The 25,565-nt window shown below is 37.9% G+C and overlaps 1 protein-coding gene across 1 annotated transcript in view; it reads right to left on the bottom strand.

The window, feature by feature from the left end:
* LMAN1 (lectin, mannose binding 1) overlaps positions 1-25,220 on the bottom strand; it is a 32,415-nt gene extending 7,195 nt beyond the window's left edge. Inside the window, exons 1-10 of the mRNA XM_005586554.4 lie at positions 24,997-25,220; positions 21,635-21,789; positions 21,445-21,552; positions 20,650-20,711; positions 19,320-19,419; positions 15,434-15,557; positions 13,853-13,911; positions 12,690-12,822; positions 5,539-5,732; positions 5,336-5,406 (exon numbers count right to left, since the gene is read on the bottom strand). Coding sequence (XP_005586611.3) covers positions 5,336-5,406; positions 5,539-5,732; positions 12,690-12,822; positions 13,853-13,911; positions 15,434-15,557; positions 19,320-19,419; positions 20,650-20,711; positions 21,445-21,552; positions 21,635-21,789; positions 24,997-25,210 — 1,220 coding nt within the window. The 5' untranslated portion in view covers positions 25,211-25,220. The remainder of the gene's footprint in view (positions 1-5,335; positions 5,407-5,538; positions 5,733-12,689; positions 12,823-13,852; positions 13,912-15,433; positions 15,558-19,319; positions 19,420-20,649; positions 20,712-21,444; positions 21,553-21,634; positions 21,790-24,996) is intronic.
* Positions 25,221-25,565: the final 345 nt, after the last annotated feature.

The following is a 25,565-nucleotide window of genomic DNA, read 5'->3' as shown; positions in this document are numbered from 1 at the left end:
CTCAGTAAGTGGGAGTCTGCAAGGATTGTTAACTCCTCTAAGAAAGGGATTCTATGGATAATACAACTGGATAGCTAGGATGTCCTGACAACTAGTTACATCTTTAGATGTCCTAGTACTACTGTCAAGTTAAACATGCAAAGCACAAAAGAGTATTTAGAGTATGCTATCCTTCACAGAGGAAGGGTACTTCAGAAAATATGGGCGGGGTGCGGTGGCTAACACCTGTAATCCCAGCATTTTGGGAGGCCAAGGCGGTTGGATCACCTGAGGTCATGAGTTGGAGACCAGCCTGGCCAACATGGAGAAACCCCATCTGTACTAAAAATACAAAATTAGCCAGGCGTGGTGGCAGGTGCCTACAATCCCAGCTACATGGGAGGCTGAGGCAGGAGAATCACTTGAACCCAGAAGGCAGAGGTTGCGGTGAGCCAAGATTGCACCATTGCACTCCAGCCTGGGCAACAAGAGCAAAACTCCATCTCAAAAATAAAACAAAACAAAAACAAAAACAAACACACAAAAAAAGAAAAAGAAAACAGGTATATACAGAAGAAATACAGGAAGAACAAACCAGAAGCTAACAGAATTGGTTACCAAGAGGGAATGGGTGGGAAAGAGCTGGAAAGAAGGGGAGAATGGGAAAGTGGTAGCAAGGATGAAGAAGCAATATACACATGCTCTGCCCCTTAGAATCATAGTATTCACATACCCAAAATACAAACAATTTAAATCAACCAGGATATAGGAGGAATATAAGCATTAACAAAGAATCTAACTGGATCCTAAATGAGTAACATCAGCCATAATGAAAGGAGTAGGGAAAAAAAGAACTACACGAAGAAACTATCTGGAAAATAGTATCTGGGCTGGATACTGTAAAGCTAGAGATAAAAGGAACTTTACATAAACTTGTCAAAAAATGTCTTTCTCACAGGGATATGAGTTAACAATTTGAAACCACTTTGTGTGTACGTATGTGCATACTCAAGTGGAACCAATAAGTAAATATGTTATAGATACAGATAGTAAGAACCAGGTTTCTCCCTGATGGCAAAAGAATTTTCAAATAAGACAAGAGGAAAAGTTAAAAATGAACTCTGCAGCATTCAGTCCAGCCAGAATCCAAAATATCTGCATAATCTCATGGTTTAAGACAAAAACAGGTTGACAGACATGGAACTACAGACTCATGTACATGCATGGGTTAGTATACATATATATATTCTCTAGCTCTGTCCACGAAGAGGTCTAGAGGTAACGGCACCGTGGTAGTAATGAGCACACCTAGTGCCCAGAGGTTGGTTTTCTTTTTTTCTTTTTTATTTCCCATAGGTTATTGGGGTACAGGTGGTGTTTGGTTACATGAGTAAGTTATTTAGTGGTGATTTGTGAGATTTTGGTGCACCCATCACCCGAGCAATATACATTGCACCCTATTTGTAGTCGTTTATCCCTCAACCCCCAACACCCTTCCCCCGAAGTCCCCAAAGTCCATTGTATTGTTCTTATGCCTTTGTGTCCTCATAGCTTAGCTCCCACGTATCAGTGAGAACATACAGTGTTTGGTTTTCCATTCCTGAGTTACTTCACTTAGAATAGTCTCCATTCTCATCCAGGTCACTGCAAATGCCATTAATCCATTCCTTTTTGTGGCTGAGTAGTATTCCATCATATATATATGTATGTATCTCTCTCACAGTTTCTTTATCCACTCGTTGATTGATGGGCATTTGGGTTGGTTCCATGATTTTGCAACTGCAAACTGTGATGTTATAAACATGCGTGTGCAAATATCTTTTTTGTATAATGACTTCTTTTCCACTGGGTAGATACCCAGTGGTGGGATTGCTAGATCAAATGACAGTTCTACTTTTGGTTGTTTTTTTCCTAGTATTTATTTATTATTATACTTTAAGTTCTAGGATACATGTACGCAACGTTCACATATGCATACATGTGCCATGTTGGTGTGCTGCACCCATTAACTCGTCTTTTACATTAGGTATATCTCCTAATGCTATCCCTCCCCTCTCCCCCACCCCACAACAGGCCCCAGTGTGTGATGTTCCCCTTCCTGTGTCCAAGTGTTCTCATTGTTCAATTCCCACCTATGAGTGAGAACATGTGGTGTTTGGTTTTCTGTCCTTGCGCTACTTTGCTGAGAATGATGGTTTCCAGCTTCATCCATGTCCCTATAAAGGACATGAACTCATCTTTTTTATGGCTGCATAGTATTCCATGGTGTATATGTGTCACATTTTCTATCTATCACTGATGGACATCTGGGTTGATTCCAAGTCTTTCCTATTGTGAATAGTGCCACAATAAACACACGTGTGCATGTGTCTTTATAGCAGCATGATTTATAATCCTTTGGGTATCCCTTCCTTACACTTTACACAAAAATTAATTTAAGATGGATTAAAGACTTAAATGTTAGACCTAAAACCATAAAAACCCTAGAAGAAAACCTAGGCAATACCATTCAGGACATACGCATGGGCAAGGACTTCATGTCTAAAACACCAAAAGCAATACAACAAAAGCCAAAATTGACAAATGGGATCTAATTAAACTAATGAGATTCTGCACAGCAAAAGAAACTAACATCAGAGTGAATAGGCAACCTACAGAATGGGAGAAAATTTTTGCAATCTACTCATCTGACAAAGGGCTAATATCCAGAATCTACAAAGAACTCAAACTAACTTACAAGAAAAAAAACAATCCCACCAAAAAGTGGGTGAAGGATATGAACAGACACTTCTAAAAGAAGCCATTTATGCAGCCAACAGACACATGAAAAAATGCTCATCATAACTGGCCATCAGAGAAAAGCAAATCAAAACCACAATGAGATACCATCTCACACCAGTTAGAATGGCGATCATTAAAAAGTCAGGAAACAACAGGTGCTGGAGAGGATGCGGAGAAATAGGAACACTTTTACACTGCTGGTGGGACCGTAAACTAGTTCAACCATTGTAGAAGACAGTGTGGTGATTCCTCAGAGGTTGGTTTTCAAATACCTTTTTCAAGAAAAAGGAACCAGGGCTCACTGAGGGCAGAGAAAATACAAGATAACCCTAGAAGATAGTGCAGTATCATAAATTTTTTAAATGCTCAATAAAAGATGGGGGCTTGTTGAGAGAACAAAGATGACAACATGAAGGAGCTCAGAATGACCATACCTGAAACGATCTGAGCAGCAAAATAAGTAAGAGTGTTGGATTGTAACCTATGGAATAAACATCCATGAGTCTGTAGTGATCTAAATAAATAAATGGGAGAGAAAGGATGGTTGGTCCTGACAGCAGAATTCCAATGAGCAAATGTAGAGGGAATTATAGAAATATAAACATCAGGGCCAGGTGTGGTGGCTCACGCCTGTAATCTCAACACTTTGGGAGGCAGAGGCAGAAGGACCGATTGAGCTCAGGAGTTTGAAATCAGCCTGGGCAACATGGCAAAATCCCAAATCCAAAAAAAAATAGAAAAATTAGCTGGGTGTGGTGGCATATACCTGTAGTCCCAGCTACTCAGGAGGCTGAGGTGGGAGGATCATTTGAGCCCAGGAGGTTGAGGTTGCAGAGAGCTGTGATTGCACTACTGCACTCCAGCCTGGGCAACAGAGCTGGACCCTGTCTCAAAAAAATAAATAAGCAAATAAATAAAAAATGAAAAGAAAAAATAAAGTCAGCATTTGGCAAAAACCACATTCTTGTTTCAGGCAAGAAACATCAATGGATGCTAAAATGAATGAGCAGAAGTTTGAAATGGATACTTACATAGTCTCAAAGTACCTTCTCCAAAATATTAACCACAAAGGGAAATACAGTAACTTTAAAGTAGATAGCGATAGGAAACCACCATAACCAAGTGATCATGGCCAACATCATCAGTAATATCTTATCAATCTTATATAATAATATATACACTACATATTATATAACATATACTATAACATATTATATATAATATCTTATCAAAATGTGGAATTTCCATCCAACCAAACCCAAATCAAAAGGTATTAACTGATTAATGCTCTTGGAAAATGTCAAGGTCATGAAAGACAAGGAAAGATGGAACTACTGCAGACTGCAGAAGGCTAAAGAGAAAAAATCACTAAATGTAATGTGCGATTGTGGATAGGATCCTGGAATAGAAAAAAGGCGTTGGTGGAGAAACTGATAAATTTTGAATAGCTCATTAATTTAGTTGATTGAACTGTATCAATGTTAATTTCCTGGTTCTGACAATTATATCATGGTTATGTAAATTAGAGGAAGATGGGTGAAGGATGTACAGAAACTTCCCATACTATTTTTGTAGCTTCTGAGGTCTAAAATTAGATCAAAATAAAAAGATTTTTTAAAAGGTTGTGTTACATGATCCAGTCTATTTCTAAAAGGATTCTATTCATTAAACTATTTGAAGAGCTAAACTATTCATTTAGCATCATAAATATTTCAATGAGTTCACATTATGAAGATTTTTTTAAATACAAAGAGAAAAATTGAAGAAATATAAATTTGCAGTTGTAAGTTAAGTGCCTTTAATCTCTAGATATCAGATAGAATCACCTTCTGTTTGATCTAACTCTGTTTAATTCTCCAGTCCTAAAGAACTCACCTTGACATTCTTGTTTGTCAAGGGTTATATAGGTTGGGACAGTGCTCTAAAATGTTAGGTTATGGAAACATGACACTTTGGTTTGTTATCTGTGCTCCAGGCATTGAAAGCTGTTAATTATCTGCATAAGTCAATCATTCTCATTAGAAATTTACTGTTCAACATTCTAAGGACACAATTATCTCCTCTCTGCTCCAACTCTGTCCAGTCTCTCTGACAGTAAAAGACGGGAATGAAAAAGAGGTAGTCACACATACTACATTCAAAATGGTTTCATTTCATCAAAAAGAATTTCCTGCATCGGGTCTGCTTCTATTACAGTCTTACAATGCTACACATATTTATTCCCCTAGTACTTTTCATAAAATTGTTATATATTACTTCATATTCTTTTTATATTTTATAAATATAAGAACACACCTGGCTCTGTCAAGTAACTGACAAATCTCCTATCTTTTTAAAAGATCCCAAAACCATTTTTTCTTTTCCAGCTCTGAACAATTAAAAACTTTAGACATGTTTGCAGTTTTTAAACATTAAAAGTTGCTGTATTTATGGTCCCCTATTTGCAGAATGAATCTAGAACAGGATTCTTACCCTCATGCAGAAATCTTACAATATACAGTGCTTGCACACCTAAAGTCACAAATTTAGGATACAAAAATCACATAACACACAGACACTACTTTTACATACTTACTTCATTTCATTTACTTGTCTCAGAATCTCATGCTGAGTTTTCACAACAGTATCCAGTTCTTGTTGAGAGATCTGGAGGAAGAAACAATGACGAGCAAGCTGAATAATCCACATTCTATGAGCACATAGTACAGTAGCCCTTCTTCTTTACTTCCCTTCCAGCAAAGGGTAAATGAGGCACATGTGCATATTCTGCAAGCCCACCTGCCCATGCTGCCCAGGCATTCCTGCTCCTCTTTTAGAGATTTCCTCTGTTAAGGAAGAAACATATCTTCTCTGTTCATCAAGAATCATATCTAACTGCCGGTTCAGCTGCTTGATTTCAAGATGAATACGATTTTGTCCTTCAAAGACTTGTCTTAGCTCTCGATCTCCTACACTCTCAAATATTTCCTCTGCTGAAAAGGAAATAAATAAAAATGATCAGTCACCTACACATACGTAAGTTTCAAAATACCGTAAGTGACCAAAGCGCCAACATAGAGCAAAATTAGAACATCATCATCAGAGTGGTACAATCTCCCAAACAGAAAACAGGCAGATAATTGATTTAATAATGATTAAATTATTTGTTTTCTGCCATTTCAGGTGATTGAACACTTATTATAAACTGGGTTTAAATTATTTAAAAATAATTTTTCTTAGAAAATCTCAGAAGGGATCAAAACGGCTAACCAGATGCAGGTAGTATGTGCCTCCTCCATGGAGAAAAACCAGAGTAGTAAGTAGATACTTGCATTTCAAATAGATTGCCTAGGAGAGAATGCTAGGACTCATCAGAGAAGAAATAGGAAGCAGCAAAATAAGTAAGGAGAGAGGCTGAGGCAGCTTGCCCAGCCAGGAGCTGACTGAGCACCAGAAGAGGCTCCTAGATGGGAAACAGTAAGAGACAAAACCTCAGGCCCCTGCAGTCCAAAATGGGCTTTTATGATCCTGGCTACAGAAGAAACTCTTGGCCCACTAAGGCCTTGGGCTGGACATATGAAACTGCCTAAATATGGCACAGAGATGTTGCTCCATAAAGGGAGATCACTTGGAATCCCACAGGCATTCGAGCCTAGAACAGCTCCAGTTGGGCACTACTGCTGATAGCCTAGATACCGGGGATCTACAGACATGGCTGCAGCCACTGCAATGTTCCAAGGAGAGAAGGGGGGACACACTGGTCACTCCTATGCACCCCTAGGAAGGTCCCTACTGCCTTGCTGAAGTGTGCTGCTGATACTGAGACATGAGCAGATGGCACTTCCCACAGCTTCTTGTCCATGCTGCTTGCCTGGGAGGGACCCTACCCTCTCTGGTCCCAGACCCAAGGTGAAATATTGAGAGTTTAATGGAAGGTTGTGCCCCACCCTCAGGCTATGTTTGGGCTGACAAGGCTGTAGCTACCACCTGGCCAAGGAGAGACAGGGAAACCAGGCTCTTCTATGCATATCTAGGACAATACCCACTGCCCTGCAATGGACTCTTGTGAAACAGATGTGGGCAGACTGCACTCCTTAACAGTTTCTTGCTCATGACACCTGGCTAGGAGGGTCCCTGCTCTCCCTGGTCCCAGGCACAAGGCACAGTTTTGAGAATTTCATGCTGAGCTGTGCCCTGCTCTTAGTCCGAGTTCAAGTTGATACGGCTGCAGTTGTTGCCTGGCTAAGGAGAAAAACTAAGAAAATAATTGATGAAAGTTTCCCAAGTCTAGCAAAAAAGTTAGATATCCAGATACAGGAGGCTCAGCAATCCCCAGAAAAATATATTGCAAAAAGGATTTCACTACAGCATATTATATTCAGAATGTCTAAAGTCAATGTGAAATAATTCTAAAATTAGCAAGAGAAAAGTACTTAGTCACTTGTAATGGAAATTCCATCAGATTAACAGCAGACTTTTCAGCAGAAACCTTCCAGGCCAGAAAGGAATGGGCATTCTCAAAGTGCTAATAAAAAGAAAACTGTCAGCCAAGAATTTTATATCCTGCCAGAATCAGCTTCATAAATGAAGAAAAAATAAAGCCTTTTCCAGACAAGCAAATGCTGGGGAAATTTATCATTACTAGACCAGCATGACAGGAAATGCTCAAAGTGGTCTTAAACATGGAAACAAAAGGTCAACATTCACCATGATAAAAAGAGAAATATAAAAGTTCTTATAAAACAATCACACATGAGGAAGATGTAGGAATCAAATGGTAACATGACAGAATTTCATCAAATGACAAAGACAAAGATGGAAAAGAAGAAAGGAACAAAGAATTTATAAGACAACTTGAAAATAATGAACAATATGACAGGAACAAAGCCTCCTATATCAATATTAACCTTGAATGTAGATGGATTAAATGTTCCACTAAAAGATACAGACTGGTAGAATGGATTAAAATACATGGCACAACTATATACTGCCTACAAGAAACTTACCTTATCCATAAAAACACACATAGACTGAAAGTAAAGAGGCGGAAAAAGATAGTCCAAGCAAATGGAAACCAAAAGTGAGCAGGAGTAGCTATACTTAGATAAGACAGACTTAAAAAAGAAAAGACAAAGAAGGTTATTATATAATGATAAAGGGATCAATTCAGCAAGAAGATATAACAATCCTAATTTATATGCACCTAACATTAGAGCATCGAAATTCAGAAAATTATCACTAGACCAAAAGAAAAAGAAAGACAGTAATGCAATAATAGTGGGAGAATGTAACACCACACACACAACACTAGATAGATCGAGACAGAAAAATAACAAAGAAACATTGGGCTTAAATTGGACTTTAGACCAAATGGACTTAGACATTTACAGAACTTTCTACAATAACTATGGAATATACATTCTTTTCACCAGCACACAGAAGACTCCCCGACACAGACTACATATTAGGCCACAAAATAAGTCTTAGCAAATTTTGAGAATCAGAATCATATCAAGTGACTTAGACCACAATGGTGTGAATCTAGAAATCAATACTAAGAGGAACTTCAGAAACTAAACACACACATGGAAATTAAACAGCATGCTCCTGAACATTCACTTTGTCAATAAAGAAATTAAGACATAAATGTAAAAATTTCTTGAAGTGAATGAAAATGGAAAAACAACACACCAAAACAGCAAAAAAAGCAGTGTGAAGAGGGCAGTTTACAGCATTAAATGCCTACATCAGAAAGTGGAAAGATCAAAACAATCTAACATTATACCTCAGGAAACTAGAAAACCAAGAACAAACCAAACCCAAAGTTAATAGAAAAAAATAAATAACAAAGATAAGGGCAAAGCTAAATGAAAGAGACAAAGAAATTAATAAAGGATCAACAAAACAAAAAGCTGGTTCCTTGAAAACATAGACAAAATCGATAAACCGCTAGCTAGACTAGGCAAGAAAAGGGAGACGATCCAAATAAACACAATCGGAAGAAAAGGAGACATTACAACAGATTCCACAAATATACAAACGATCATCAGAAACTATTTGAACAACTATACGCTCACAAACTAGAAAACCTAGAGGAAATGGGTAAGTTCCTGGAAACATACAACTTTCTGAGATCGAAACAGGAAGAAACAGAACTCCTGAACACACCAATAATGAGTAGCAAGACTCAATCAGTAGTAAAAAAAAAAAAAAAAAAAAAAAAAATCTTAACAGCCAGGACTAGATGGATTTATAGCTGAATTCTATCAAACATATCAAGAAAAACCAATTCTCCTGAAATTATTCCAAAACTTTGAGAAGAGAATTCTCCCTAACTCATTCTATGAAGGTGGTATGACCCTGATACCAAAACCAGACAAGGCCACAAAAAACAGAAAACTACAGACCAATATCCCTGATGAACAAAGATGCAAAAATCCTTAACAGAATACCAGCAAAACGAATCCTACAGCACATCAAAAAGATAATACAGCACGATCAGGTGGGATTTATCCCAGGGATGCAAGAAGGGTTCAACAATACAAAAAATCTATATATATGATACACCACATAAACAGAATTAAGAACAAAAAACATGATCATTTCAACAGACTCAGAAAGGGCATTCAATAAAATTCATCATCCCTTCACGATAAAAATCCCCAATGAACAGACCTCAACATAATAAAGGCCACATATGACAAACCCACAGCCAGTATCACACTTAACAGGGAAAAGTTGAAAACATTCCCTTTAAGAACTGGAACAGGATAAGGATGCCCACTTTTATCACTTTTATGTGTAAAAACATAATACTAGAAGTCTTCACCAGAGCAATCAGGCAAGAGAAGAAAATAAAAGGCATTCAAACTGGAAATGAGAAAGTAACATCCCTTTTCACTAATGATATGATCTTTTATCTAAAAAACCCTAATGACTTCACCAAAAAAACTCTTAGATTTGATAAAGGAATTCAGTAATGTTTTAAGATAAAAAATTAATGTATAGAAATCAGTAGCATTTTCATATACTGATAATGATCTCGCCAAGGACAAATCAAGAACGCAATTCCATCTACAACAGCTGAAAGAAAAATAAATCACCTAGAAATACATTTAACCAAGGAGGGGAAAGCTCTCTATAAGCAGAACTTCAAAACAACAATGAGAGAAATGGTAGATGACACAAACAAATGGAAAAGCATCCCATGCTCATGAATTGGAAGAAATCAATATTATTAAAAGGACCATAATGCCCAAAGCCATCTACTAGTTCTAGACACTCCCTATCAAATTACTAATGTCATTTTTCACAGAATTAGAAAAAAATTCCTAAAATTCATACAGAACAAAAAGGAGCCCAAATAGCCAAAGCAATGCTAAGCAAAAGGCATAAACCTGGAGGCATCATATTACCTGACTTCAGATTATACTACAAGGCTAAAGTAACCAAACCAGCACAATACTGGTATGAAAACAGACACATAAGTCAATGGAACAGAACAGAGGACCAAGAAATAAACCCACAGACCTACAACCAACTTATCTTCAACAAAGTCAACAAAAATATATACTGGCGGAAAGACACCCTATTCAATAAACAGTGCTGAAAAAATTGAATATATATAGAAGAATGCAAGTGGACCCATACTTCTCACCATATGCAAAAATTAACTCCAGATGGATTAAAGATCTAAACACAACACCTGAAACCATACAAATCCTAAAAGAAAACTGAGGAAAGACTCTTCTGCATATTGGCCTAGGTAAAGAATTTAGACCAAGTCCTCAAAGGCAAACACAAGAAAAACAAAAATAGACAAATGGGACTTAAAGCTAAAAAGCTTCTACACAGCAAAAGAAACAATCAACACAGTAATCTAACCTACAGAATGGGATAAAATATTTGCAAACTATGCATGCAATGAAGGGCTAATATCCAGAATCTTCAAGGAACTCACAACTCAAGTGAAAAACAAAAAGCCCATTAAAAAACTGGGCAAAGAGCATGAACAGATATTTTTCAAAAGAAGACACACAAGTGGCCAACAAATAAATGAAAAAATGCTCAACATCACTAATCATCAAAAAAATCCAAATTAAAACCACAATGAGATACTATCTTACATAAATCACAATGGCCATTACTAAAAAGTCAAAAGACAACAGATGTTGTCAAGGATGTGGAGAAAAGAGAATGCCTGTACGCTGTTGGTGGGAATGTAAATTAGTACAACCTTCACAGAAAATAGTATGGAGAATTCTCAAAGAACTAAAATTAGAATTACCGTTTGATCCAGCAATTCCACTACTCTACTGGGTATTTACCCGAAGGGAAAGAAATCATTATATCAAAAAGATACCTGCACTCATTCATTTATCGCAGCCCTGTTTAAAACAGCAAAGATATCGAATCAACCTAAGTGTCCATCAACAGAGAACTTGATAAAGAAAATGTGGCATGTGTGCATATATATGTGTGTATATACTATAGACTACTACTCAGCCATAAAACAAGAATGAAATCATGTCTTTTGCAGCAACATGGATGGAACTGGAAGCCATTATCCCAAGTGAAATGACTTAGAAAGTCAAATACCATATATTTTCACTTATAAGTGAAAGCTAAACAATGGGTACAAATGAACATATGGAGCAGAATAACGGACCCTGGAAACTACAAAATGTGGGAGGTGAATGAAGGTTGAAAATTACCCACTGAGTACCATGTTCATTAGGGTGAGAGGTACACTAAATCCCCAAACTTCACCACTATGTGACACAAGCATATAAGAAATCTGCACTTGTACCCCCTAAATACATAAAAAGTTAAATAAAATAAAAATGGAAAAATATTTCTCTTTCATATGCACTGTGTGATTCTACTTATAGGAATAGGCAGAACTAATCTACAGTGATAACAATAAAAATAGTGATGGGCTCTGTGGAGAAGGTGGCTGACTTTAAGGAGGCATGAGGGAACTTTCTGGGATGATAAAAATGTTCCGTACACTGACCTGGGTGATGGTTAAATGGGTATACACATTTGTCAAAATTTACCAAACCATACTTTTCAAACACTACAGTCAGCTTCAGGACATACTCACAAATTGTATGTGATGATGTTTAAAACAAATTCAAAATAAGAATGACCTTTATGATTCATTTTTCAATTCATTAAGTCTGACTCATACTGTTGATCATTAAAAGAACTGCATACTACATAGAGTTCAAATGCTAGCCACAGCCTTTATTAAGTACACCTTTGATCCCTTACGCTGCCAGGGAACAATTCACATAAAAAGCTAGCAGATAATATAAAGTCCCTCAATTTGGCCTTAAAATGTTTTCTTTTTGACATTAGCACACTCAAGTTCTTAATAACATTGGCTTAGACTAGTATTTTATAATTTTTATCTATACAGTCCAGGATTCTATTGAGTAGTATGGGGAGGAGAAGCAGGTATCATGTCACATTACTTTCATAACAGTTTTGATAGATTTTAAGGATTACCTCCACACTATAAGGTAAATACGTGTCACTAAAAGCAAAAACATAAACTTTTGATGATTTCATTCAAAAAATATTTACTGAACCTGAACTACTAGGTTAGCATTGTTTTGGACTTCTTTTTAGGCTTAGTGGACACAGCAGTGAACACAGCAAACAAAATCCCTGTTGTCAGGGAGCTTTCACTCTAGTGGTTCCATTCGTCCAAATAACCATGGTACTCTCTATTTCATACATGACTAAGCCACATTCTCACTGGCAAAAATGCCAGTCTCCCGACTCTTAAAGACTAAAGATTTGCTCCTAAATTGTTTCCAGAAATCACTTGGAATGTGCCCGTTCAGAGAGCAGGGATGAGCCAGGCAACAGAGACTCAAGCATCCATGATCATCAGTCCCCAGCCCTGCTGCGGCACCCATGCCAGCTTTGCTACAACTCACCAGGCTGCCCTTGGAGGTCGGGGTGGCCCTTCTGGAATTCCTCTTTTTTTTTATCCAATTCTTGTTGAAAGTGCTCAAATTCCTCCTGATACTTTTCTTTTTCCTTTTCTGAAATTTCTTTATCTGGTGTGGGCTTTTTTTGGAGTTTTGGAATAGATCATAAAAAAGATAAGAAAATCATTCAGATACCTCTATATATGTTATTTTTCTCATTTTAACTATTCTACCACTAGCTGAAAGGTTAACATAAAAATACATTCCTTCTTGACTTAAATGATAGCAAATTTACTCTCTCTTTCTTTTTGAGACAGAGTCTCACTCTGTCACTCAGGCTGGAGCGCAGAATCGTGATCTCAGCTTGCTGCAACCTCTGCCTCCCAGGTTCAAGCAATTCTCCTTCCTCAGCTTCCCGAGTAGCTGGGATAACAGGTGCCTGCCGCCAGGCCCGGCTAATTTTTTTGTATTTTTTAGTAGAGACGGGGTTTCACTGTGTCATCCAGGCTGGTTTTGAACCCCTCAGTTCAAGAAATCTGCCCACCTCGGCCTCCCAAAGTGTTAGGATTATAGGCGTGAGCCACTGCACTGGGTCCCCCCTTTTTTTTCTTTTTTGAGCTGGAGTCCTACTCTGTCGCCCAGGCTGAAGTGCAGTGTCTTCACCTCAGCTTACTGCAACCTCTCCTTCCCAGGTTCAAGCGATTCTCCAGCCTCAGCCTCCTGAGCAGCTGGAACTACAGGTGTGCACCACCACGCCTGGCTAATTTTGAATTTTTTAGTAGACATGGGGTTTTCACCATGTTGGTCAGGCTGGTCTCAAACTCCTGACCTCAGGTGATCTGCCCATCTCAGCCTCCCAAAATGCTAGGATTACACACATGAGCCACTGCACCCAGCCTACTCTTGCCTCTAATAATAACCACTACCATTTACTGAGCACTTGTTGTAAGTGCACTGTCTCAATCCTTCAGTATCCTGAGGTGGCCAGTACAAACATCTCTGTTTTAGCAATTAAGAAATGAAGCGTTACAGAGGTTCAGTCACTTGCACAAGACCATATAGCAGTAACTGGCAGAAACGATCCAAACCTAAGTTAGTCTTCCCAAACATTCAGCTAAAAGGCAAAACCACTAAACTGATAAAGTTTTTGAAAAAATGTGTAAAATTACCGGCTCTTTTCCAGGTTCAGTCAACTGGAAAGTCAGAAAAGAAAGGACATCATGGTCATCTACAAATTAAAAAAAAAAAAAAAGTCTGAAAAAGTTCCATAGGAGATTACTTTTATCATTGTAAATGTATTTTATCAGTATTTATTGCTTTAAATAAAAATAACCAGGGAGGGAATTAACAAAAATTAGCTCTAATTTGGTAAGGGCAATGGCACCTTGTGAGCTTAGAGACAAAAATTCACCTGAAAGATTTATATTAGAAATAACCCAAAACTCACTTTCTTAAACCCTAAATCAGAACATTTAGCAATGCTTAACATATAACAGATGTTTAATCAATGTCTGATAAGAAATGAACAAACAAATGAAGGGTCAAAAGTCCAAACTCCTTATTCTGGTCCCAAGATCCTCCATGGTTTCCCACATATCTCCTTCATGGACAACGTCCCAGACAAATGAGACAAAATCCTGGTCTCCACATACTGCTGGTACCTGTATGTCTCTGAACCTTTCTTAGAGCGCATACCACTTTTTGTCTTACTTTATTTGTTTCTCTCACATGGAAGATATTAATAATTTTATCTTACTGAAAATTGTATCAAAAAATCAAATTCAAGCTGTTTAAGCCAAAAGCACCAGCTCAGCAAATCAAACCTTCTAACTCTTAACTAAAATACCAATCCTGGCTAGTCACATCCACCAATCAAGAGCAATTAATATCAAGCGTACAGCAATCTTTATGCTTTGTACTGTTTTTATGGAACCTAGAGATGTAGACAGATTAAAAAGAAAACTACAATACTGTAGTGTAGATTAAGAAACTGTGTTATGTAATAGGGCACTGAACCTGGAGTCAGAAATCCTGGCCGAGTCCTGCCTGGGGCTGACCATTAATTGGCCACACGATCTTCAGAAATTTCTTTCACCTAAAATTTGGCAAGTTCTTCTAAAAATATGGAAAATATGATCTTCCCTCCCTTCTTCTCTGGGTTGTCTGGAACAATCCATGTATTTGAAAATATTTAAAACTACAATGTATCATATAAACATAAAATGGCATTGACATTGAATGGTAATTTGTCACCTTATGTGGAAAAAAATGGTAACTATGTTTTTGTTTAAAGTTTAGGTGCCAAATAACCTTTCCTTAGGTTGCCAAATTCATTTATATGTGATGTGACAATGATCAGGATCCTAAAACACTTGGCAATTAACCTTTTTGTGGATGTGACTAGCCAAGATTGCCATTTTAGTTAATTGTCATGTGGTTTGATCTGCAGCTTTTAAGCCTGCTGACTTTGATAGCCTTTAAATATGTCTCCTTCACTATAAAATAGCACCCAAACTGATGCTCTAATTTACACACTTGTATACAGCCCCAGTTAACTGTACACCTACAGAACAATATAAGTAGAAAATAAGCAATCTCAACAGACCAAAAGACTGGCACAGCAGGCAATGGGAAGGTTCCAAACAGTCTTAAAAAGTTATTAGTATAAACAAGTCTACATATCCCTAATACACTATTCCCAATAAAACACAATTCACAAACTTTTAATATTATCAGACTGCAAGATTTACCTGCAAGACCTCCAGTTGCAGCAGATATTCCAAAATGCCCTTGTGCAGGGATAATCATATTTTCCACTTTGGCACAAAATTCATAATCATTTTTATCTGGTGTAAAGCCATTATTGATCATTACCTAGAAAGATATATCATAGCTATAGCTTTTACAAAAGACATTAGAAAATAAATTTCAATTAATCCATTTTATGCCTAATACTATTCAATTTTATTTCATTAATTACAAACAGTAATTTAAAATAATGTTTTTTACTTGGTGTCAATATATAATACATTTTACTTAAAAAAATTTTTGCCCCACTATGTGTCAAACGTTAAAAGAGAGAAAAATCTGCTAACTTTCTATGAAAACTTTTCTAAAATAGAATGTGGTTTGCCTTCTCTCAAGAAGACCTAGGGAGTCACCATTACTCTCTTGGAATGGTTCATGCAGTAGAGGGATCAGACTTGTTTTCAGATTCCAGTGACAGCTAAAACCAAGAGGTTAAATTTACAATTTTACCTGCTGCTGGTTGAAAATTAAATAGATTGCCTCAACAAGTAGTGAGCTCCTCTGAATTAAATTAGTGAGGTAACTGGACTGTCACAGGTTAGCAGAGAGCAAAAGTGACAGAAGTCACACTGACAAGGCACAGAAGGAAAAAACTAAAAAGATGTATGTTTCTACTCTGCAAAATGTGTATTTGAAGGAATGACCCTAAATTTCTCGGCAGAATCTTAGAATCCTAGGCAAGCACTGGACCACCTGACACATGAATGCTTTTCTCATTATCCCAGTCAAGCAGTGGTTCAGCTTCTTCAATACATTTCACTTCCAACAACCCTCTCACGAGTCTCACCCTAAACAACAGTCACTGAGGTTCAGGGTGGATGCAGAAGGAGCAGGACCATGGCACCAGAGTAAGGGCACTTGTGTCATTACTTCTAGAGTCAAAATTTTGTCAGAGACTTAAGATTCAGTCACAGAGGCAAAATGTTATAGTATTCTGTTCAAATTTTCAGCAAGAGAATAAAATCTGTCAATATGAAGAGTTACTCTCTATATATTGTAGGATGGAAATGTGAACTAAAAAGTAGTTTAAAATAATCAATTTTAAAAGATCATTTAGAATTTGGTTCATATTAATATTTGTTTCCTCTGTTTAGTAATATTCCTATTTCATTTTACATCATTTACAACTGGTCCTCCGCCACAGAGCCTTTTAAATTAGAATCAACAATCAGGAAGTTATTTGCCTTTGAGTCTTAAAAAGACTGTGGGTTATTACATTCAAACTACAATATTAAAATCCTCCAATTGTTCAGTACTTTTCTCCTTGATTTCTAACAAACTGAAAATCCAGCAGAAGTCTTCATTTTCTAGTTCCATTTTTTTTTTAAAGGACATAACACATTTCATTGTACTCTGAGTTAGCAGGAATGTTAGGAAGGACTGTAACTGAAAGCCTGGGTACAAACTGTCTGCTGATTAATACTTCTTTATGAGATCATCAATAACCTTCCTTATTCACCTTATGGTTTCAAACCATTGTTAAAGACTATACTTGCAATACTGAAGATGTCTTGCTTTGACTGTGTTTCCCCCACCAACAGCACTTACTGCTTCCAACCTCCTCTTACTTTGTTTTCCTCTCCAATGTGGAAACAACTGGGACAAGCTAGGGTGAAAGTACTCATTAAAATAAACACTTCTTGAGTACTTAACATGGGTACAATATTAGGAACTAGAAGAAATATAGGATATAATGCCTATTGTGAGAAGTTTACAATCATATTGATAAGAAAAGACATACATATAGCTAATAAGCAAGTCAATACAACACGTCTCAAGGCCAAATAAGCATTAGAGAAAAAAAAATAAGAGTTTAGGAGAGACAGATCATTATGAGCTGTTTAGGAAATCTGATGGAAAAGGGATCTGAATTTGTGTGCTCAAAGCTGAGTATGACTTTACCAAGTAGAAAGAAAAGGAATTATTACCAGACTGAGCAAATGCACAGAGAGGCGAGAACCAATAAGTAGCAGTCAGGTGTCCAGCCAGTCTCTCCAAAACGTGTACTTAAAAACACTAGCTCCATGATCACTCATAGGTATTAGGTGAAAACACTAGCTCCATGATCACTCATACATATTAGGTGAAAACACTAGCTCCATGATCACTCATAGATATTAGGTGAAAACACTAGCTCCATGATCACTCATAGATACTAGGTGAAAAAGAATTCCATAGTTAAGTCAGTCTGGGAAACATGAGGTTTAATAAAGGTTTATTTATCCTTTCTTTATAAAGGATCCTTCATAAAGAAATCTTTAATGTGCTAATATGCAAGAGTAGTGCCCAATCTCATCCAATTGTGAAACCCTTTTTGGTGAGTACATTTTGCAAGGTTATTGTTCTGGAGTGCTGCCAGGGCTCACAGCCTCACGATGTTGGGTCACATGGGCAGTCTGCACCCACCATGCTTGATGTCTGGGCTTTGCCACATGCAGGTAAGCAAGACTTACTGATGACTCTAATGAAATTGTACAGGGTGAATAATTACAGTGGAATTAAAACCCAAGTTAATCATAATAGACTGGATACTTGCTCTATTCTAAGATCTCTAAATTAGCTTGGAATTAAGACAGAGCCAATATAGTTTTCCAAAGTACTAATCTCAGAGTTTTAGACCCAGGAGTGTAAGGCTAGCTCATGATTTAGGTGAAAGAAAAATTCATACACTATATATTTTTGCTTTTAAGTATTATATAACCAGGTATTGATGGCATCTTTAAAAAGCAAAGTTTACAATGCATAGTGATCTTAGTTATCATAATTGCCAGTCAGATATATCCACCTATATATTACCCTAACCTCAATTTATCTACAACTAAACTCATTAACAACCCTCTGATTTCCCATTCCTCCCCCAAACAGATAAAACACAAACAAATGTGCTGCTGCTTTGCTAGTAAATAGTACCAATTAGCTGTCCAACTGGCTAGATTCAGGAACTATCCTTGACTCAACAACTGTGTTCACCCCCAACCCCAAGAAAACAGGTACTAAGAATACTGGGACCTAAGTCATCTTTCTAAATCGCAAATCTGCTCATTTCTTTTCCTGCTTAAAACTCTTTAAACGTTTTTAAAAGTTTCTTATAGGATAAACTACAGGAAGTTGTGCAAGGCCTGTTACTGCCAACCTTTCAACCTCACTGCTCACTGATCTCTTCTATCTCCCAGCCATACCAAATTACATGTCTTTCCAAAATATTTCAAGTTCTCTCAAGTGCCTAAGCCTGCTTTCTACGCTTGGAGTACACCCACTCACCTGCACGCACGCACACACACACACACACACACACACACCCCCTCTTCCCCCTACCCAGGAACTTCCTGATCTCCTTGGAGGGCACAGCTCAACCCTGAGAAAATGTTCCTGCCCTTCCCCACCTCCACCTGGCGGTTACAGGATTCTAACCACAGGACCGCCTGATAGTGTCTGAACGTAGCATTTATTACACAGCATAGGAATGCTACATATGTGTGTCCTCTGTTAGGCTATAAGCTCTCTGGGGAGAAAGTCTGTCTGTCTTACTCATATTTATATCCTAAAGGCTTGGAGATTATCTATCAATCGATCGATCAATCGATCATTCGATATATGTATCTCTCACATGTGCTATACAGTAGGGTGCTTAAACATTTGCTGACTAAATGGAAACCTACCATCAGGGGTTTACAACAGATGACCACTCTTCTGCTGTCTTAGAGTAACAATCATGAGTATGTAAGCAATATCCAAATTTAAGTGCATTTAATTTCTATCAAAAATTCAACATGGAAAGTCATACTATAACAATGTTTATTTGATTCTCTCTAAATAAATGTTACTTACTGTCAATGTTTTCTGGTAATAGATAATCTTTGCTCGGACAGGATAGGGTTTATTACGAAAGTCCCTCTGGCAACTTGCTAAAGCTTGACTAGCACCATCACTATAGTATAAGAGAAAGGAAAATAAAGAAGACACTCAGCTTTTCAATATTTAAAAATTCAGGAAGATTAAAATAATACCAAGTTATGAAAAAGTCTTGAGTTATTTTATTTTATTTACTCAAAAGACTACATGAGACTACATGAGACTAAGGCAGTGAATCTCTACCCTAGGGCAAAAACATGAATCACCCACTGGGCTTTTAATATGTAGATTCCACTCCAAATCAACTGAAGCAGAATCAAAAGGAGGTGGCCTAGGCACCTCCATTTTAAATAGCTCCACAGGGAGTTATGATGAACTACCAGGGCTGAAACTCACCAAGGCAGAAAAACAGTATGGATAAGTCATCTTTCTTACAGTTCGCTGGCTAAAAGCTATTTCCTATACAACAAACACGTGAAAATAAAAAATGTACATACCTAATTTATATACATTTTAAATATACAGTCATCCTTCAGCATCCACAGGGCACTGGTTCCAGGACCCCTGTGGATACCAAAATCCTCAGATGCTGAAGTCCCTTATATAAAATGGCATAGTATTTACATACAACTTGCGCACATCCTCGTGTATACTTTAAATCATCTCTAGATTACTTATCACACCTAATACGATGTAAATGCTCTGTAAATAGTTGTTATACTGTATATTAAAATTTGTAATCTTGTTGCATATACAAAATAATTTGTATTATTTTTGATCTGCAGTTGGTTGAATCCACAGATACGGAACACATAAATACAGAGGGTTGACTTAGAACACTTAGAATCTCTGCAAACCACTGAGTCTTTAAAAAATGCAATATTGAAGTTAAATAAGATGGCATAAATTGCTTAATCATCAGCCTTGATAATCAAGGCTCAACTTTATTTTTTAAAGATCCCTTTTAATGAAGACAAAAATGCATGATCAGTGGCATCAATGAGAGCCAGGAACAGTCTATAAACTTTCAAAAGTATAATATCAAATAAGTTTCAAAAGTATAATATTAAATAATTTGAGGTTAAATTAAAAACACATACTATATTTGAATCTGAGATGGTCCACAGATAGAACGTTAGAACACAACCAAATAAAATAAAACCTTTCTACTAAGTTACAAAATATGTCTCAAGAAAAAGAACAGTATTTTTTTCATTTGGAAAGTGTTCAGATTTGAAACAATATATTTCACAAGGATTCCAAAAAGAAGCTGAAATCAAGAGTAATGTAAAAAATACACACTCACTTTTGATGGTCATAATGGATTTGTCCATTGTTGCCTATAATTACTATAGCAGGATTATTTTTCTAAAAATAAAGAAAACAAATTTTTGAAAATGTCTTTAATCAAAGCATTCTACATCATTCTTGATGTACTATGAAGTGACTTACATATCTAAGATTCTAGGACTCAAATTTTTAAAATAACCTGGCCTTGGCACTCAAGGAATTACTAAAGTTCTTTAAATTGCTAACAATCACCCCTGAAAATTAATAGAGAAACAACCAGCTGATGGGAAGATCATCAACCTTAAGGCTGCTAAGCCACAAGCTAATGTTTCCAATATGTAAGTACATTTTGATGTTAACCGTTTTAGGAGAGATCTTCAAAAAATAGGCCCAATCAAAAACAATGATTAACATATGACCAGATATGAATATGTGAGCTAGCAATAGTCATGCATTTGGATGTTCTTATGTAAATAAACTGGTAAGAGTCTTCTAAGCACTACTGTTTTCTCCACCTACGTCTAAAGATTTGTATTCATCCATTCAATAGGGCCATGGGAGCAGGGGTCACTGCAAAGTTGAGACTCAGGGCTCTAGTATGCCCTCAAGTTGATGTACAAAAAATCACGCACATGTAAATTAAACTGATAAATTTCCAGCTATATAAAGACTAATTATCATATTTACCATATAGCTTGGGGAGTTCTGTACTATGAAACTGATGAAAGCATTAAATAAGCTATTATTTCTCACAGCCTAACTCTGTTGGTAGACATATTAAAGTGGGTAACAGTCCTGACAATAAATATACCTTTCCGTCATTGTCAAAAGAATCAAAAAATATTCCAACACCATTCCACAGATCAGCTGATCCAAACACAGGGCCCTCCAAGCCTTGATTTTCTGTATACCAAATTGCCTGAAAATATATAACAGGAAAAGTTAGAGGCTAGTGGTATATGCATTTATATACATTTCCTAAGTTAAAGAAATGATCATACTAGGCCATCAGCTCCAATTCGACCTCTTCCGGTCACTCGAAATGTCACCTCAACTTCCCAGTTCTCAAAGGCTGCTTTTGCCTTTGTCCACACTGAGCCTCTTTGGCTTTTTAAAGATGGTGCCACTCGAATTTGATCTGAACTTGGAATAGCATCTAGAACAGAAATCAGGGAAGAAAAGCTGTAAGTTATAATTAGGTAAAACTCAATGAATCATTTCCAAACTGCTAAATATACCTACAGAGATTTAGTAACCTGTACAATAATTATTAGGAAAAAAGTTTCATGTTAACAGCTTCAACTTTAAAAGTTTAGGGCTAACACCTCCCTTATAAAAATAAATAAATAAAGCTACATTCATACACTACAAATTCCAGGGACAGTGGGTGGGAGAAAGGGAATTATGACTTTAAGGCAAATTATCTGATTCTCATAATATTCTTTTTTAAACCTTAAAAATCTGTACTTTTAAAAAAGCTGCAATGTATTTTACTAGTTTACAAAGGTTAGAAAGCTCAAACAGTGTGAAGAGAACATACCACTAGGAATCAAAAGACTTGTTCCTAGTCTCAGTTCAGCTGTGTGACTTTGAGCAAATAATTCTTACTCTCTTGGGTTCACCATATGTTTACCTGTAAAATGAAGGAGCTAGGCTCAATCATTCCATAAACACCCTAAAAGTTATATGCAAAATACTGTACTTATATACATTCTTCCATGGAGAGGGTCAACTGAACTTCAATAAGCAATTCTTCAGCAGATTCTCAGAGAAAATAGTGATCCCTAAAACGGTGGTTTACCTCTCCAGGCTAGGTTCAAGCCCCAGCTCTACTACTTACTAGCTGTTTGATCTATAGGCAAGTTACTCCATTTCTTGAACAGCCTCATAAGTATTTAAGTGCCTATATAAGTAGCTTTAAATGTTTCAATAAATGTTAGCTATTTCTCCTATTAGACTAGGTAATTACCAAAGGCCTATCAGACTTAAAATTTGAACAATTCTAGCTCTCAGATATTAACTAATTCTGAAACTCATGCTGGGAAATACAACAACTGTAACTGTAATATCACTTTACAGGTAGAAAAAAATTGACCAGAAGGAAAGCTGAGATACTTTAGTAGGATCAGTCACTGTTTGCTCACTGTTACTTTCAAATATTCAAAGGATGGGGGTGTGGCCATCATGGAAAGAGACTGAACACAGAATCAGAAGACCTAGATTTGAGTTCAACTTCACTGACACTTACTACTTATGTATCCTTTTTCAAAAACCTTAACCTTTCTGAGTATCAGTTTTTCATCTATAAAACAGATAACACCCGCCTTGCCTACTAAGGATCAAATCAGAGAATGAAAGTGAAAGAGCTCTGAGAGCTATAAAGGGTTACAAATTATTATTTTTTGCCCTTATGGGCGTAAGGATGTGTACTAAAGGAACATTCGAGGTAAGAAAGAGAAACACCATAGATTTGGTCTTAATTTGGGGTTGAAGGTAAAGGGCTGTGTTTAAACTAGATCTTAAATTTCTCTACTTTTAAGCTTTTTGAAGTAACGAATTGCAGAGCAAAATGAAAAGAACAAAATGATCAATGTAGTTACAGTGAGGCTTATGTAAAAACTACAGTGACAGCGAAAGCAAGGGATGTCCACAGCAGGGATTCCCAGAGCCAGTAGCCAGATAAATCATGGCTAAAACACTAATACTTTGTTTCAAATTCATTCTAGCCACACGGCTTTAATTTACTGGTACATTATCTTGACATTTCTGCAGCAGAACAGATTAGCTGGTTATGGCTCTGTAAAGGAAGTCAAGGTAACTCATTTGACTACTAATTGGCTAATGTAGTGTATGTGAGAGAAAAAGCAAAGGGATAGAAGAACAGGCAGGCAATGGAGACGTGTAGAAGTGAAAATCTGTGAACAAATCTATCAACACTACTGAATAATTCATCATCATTCCACAAATAGAAACAAAAACTCCAAAAACTTGTGTTTGATAACATTTGCATCACCTTTGTGTATCAAGAATAGAGATACCTTGATAACAAATGCCCAGTAATACACCCTCGCTGCATGGGCACATAATAAATGACTGCTGAGTAACAAAACAACTGCACTCTACTGCAACTACTTAATGACTTGGTCATTAAGTCAAATTGAAAGCTACACCTTTTAATTATACATTAATTTGAGAGAAACAGCCCTTCCTAAAAGGGTGCTTCCTATTCAGTAATTACTTTCTAGAAATGAAACATTTTGTTTCAAGCACCGGATAATCTAAAATGATGTATAGAAACCTTATTATACAAAAGATTACTTAATCACACACACAGATAGAATTCAAACAGCCAGAGCTCCTCATCTCATATAAAGGCATTTGCCATTTGTTCAAAGCGTATACCTGATGGTCACTGAACAGAGCTTATGTCATGCCAAGTGCTACGATTGACTCCTTAGTCAGCAGTGACACATCAGCACTAAAAAGTGCAGATATGTTTCCTTCCACATAAGTAAATGCTCTAGCAAGGTTCTCTTAGCTACAAGAGTGCCAAATACAGACAGTGAATAAAATATGAACCCAAGAGATTATTTCAATGTTAGCAGTTTTTTTAAAGGGCTGAAAATGTAATGCTATTCTTAGTCTCAGGTTCAGAAACAATCAATCCCTAAAAATACATCCCTTCTCCTAAAAAGTTACATAATGTGTTACTACAAGAGAAAAGATCAAAGACCACACCAAGTCACTGAGAGGAAAATGTGTAGTTACAACAGTGTAAGAATGTCTTCTGACATACAAAGACTTAAAAATTACTCTAATACCAATATATGCCATCTCAGGAGCCGTCAGTGGGCATGGGGTTCAAGCGAAGCATTAACCATTGCTAACACCGGAGAAAAGAAAGAGTGTATGGCGGGCGGGGGAGGGGAGCGGGAAAGGAAGTAAGGGGGCTTCTAGAACATGTCTCAGGTTAGGATGACCGGGGGTAGGGCACATTTCTCCTAGAGACGTGGCGTTGTGAAACATGATACCTAGAAGCGAGTTTGAGTGCTAGGAAGTGTAAGAGGTAACCAAACACTTCTAGATCAAACGGAAAGTACCGACGAGATCAAAGAAGGGAAGAGAGCAGGCGGGTGGGAGAGAACACAATGGGTGAGGGAAACACTCGGGGACAAGCGGAGGGAACCGTGCGAACCAGGAGGGACCCGGCGGAGGGGATGCCAAGAGGGTCCCCTCCACAGCGCACATAGTGTGCAGCGGCTGGAACGGGAACCTCAGCACACCAGTGTCGCCGCGGATGAAAGGCGAAGAGGCGGCAGAAGGCGGGGAGGAACCCGGCCCCCATCCCTCTGCCTCGGCTTACTCCCCGCGTGGGCCCAGAAGGGCACGGTCCCGTCGCTCTGCACCAGGTGCGGCCCCTTGAAGCTGTATTTGTACTCGAATCGGCGATGTGGCAACCCGGCCGCGGGGTCTCCTCCCACGCCGTCGCCCCCGACGAAGCGACTGAGTGACAGCAGCAAGGCGCAGAACAGCGGCCGAACTCTGGCCTGGAGACCCCTTCGCCTGGATCCCGCCATCTTGGATTCTGGGACGCGGAGGAGGGCGGGAGAGGGAGGGGCGCGGATGGCCGCGGATGGCCAACAGGGCGCTCGCTGATTGGTGGAGCCCGGGGGACCCCCAAGGGCAAGGGGTGAGCCCCGCCCCCGGCCTCCGGTTTCCCCGCGGCCGCAAGGCCAGGAGCAACTGTGGGCGGGGCCACGCGCAGGGGGTGGGTCTGGGGCGGTGCGGTCCTTAGTCCCCGCCTACCCTCCCGGGGGCGGGGAAAGGACTCCAATCTTCCCTTCCGGCGCAGCAGAGTGTGCGAGAGGCGCGGATAGGTCTTTACCTGCAGGGAGCTTTCTCCGGCTTCTTAGACTATCTGGGAGCTGGAAT

This window comes from Macaca fascicularis, chromosome 18 (assembly GCF_037993035.2).
Source record: "Macaca fascicularis isolate 582-1 chromosome 18, T2T-MFA8v1.1".
NCBI classification, from domain to species: Eukaryota; Metazoa; Chordata; class Mammalia; order Primates; family Cercopithecidae; genus Macaca; species Macaca fascicularis.
This window is presented reverse-complemented; position numbering and strand designations above follow the sequence as displayed.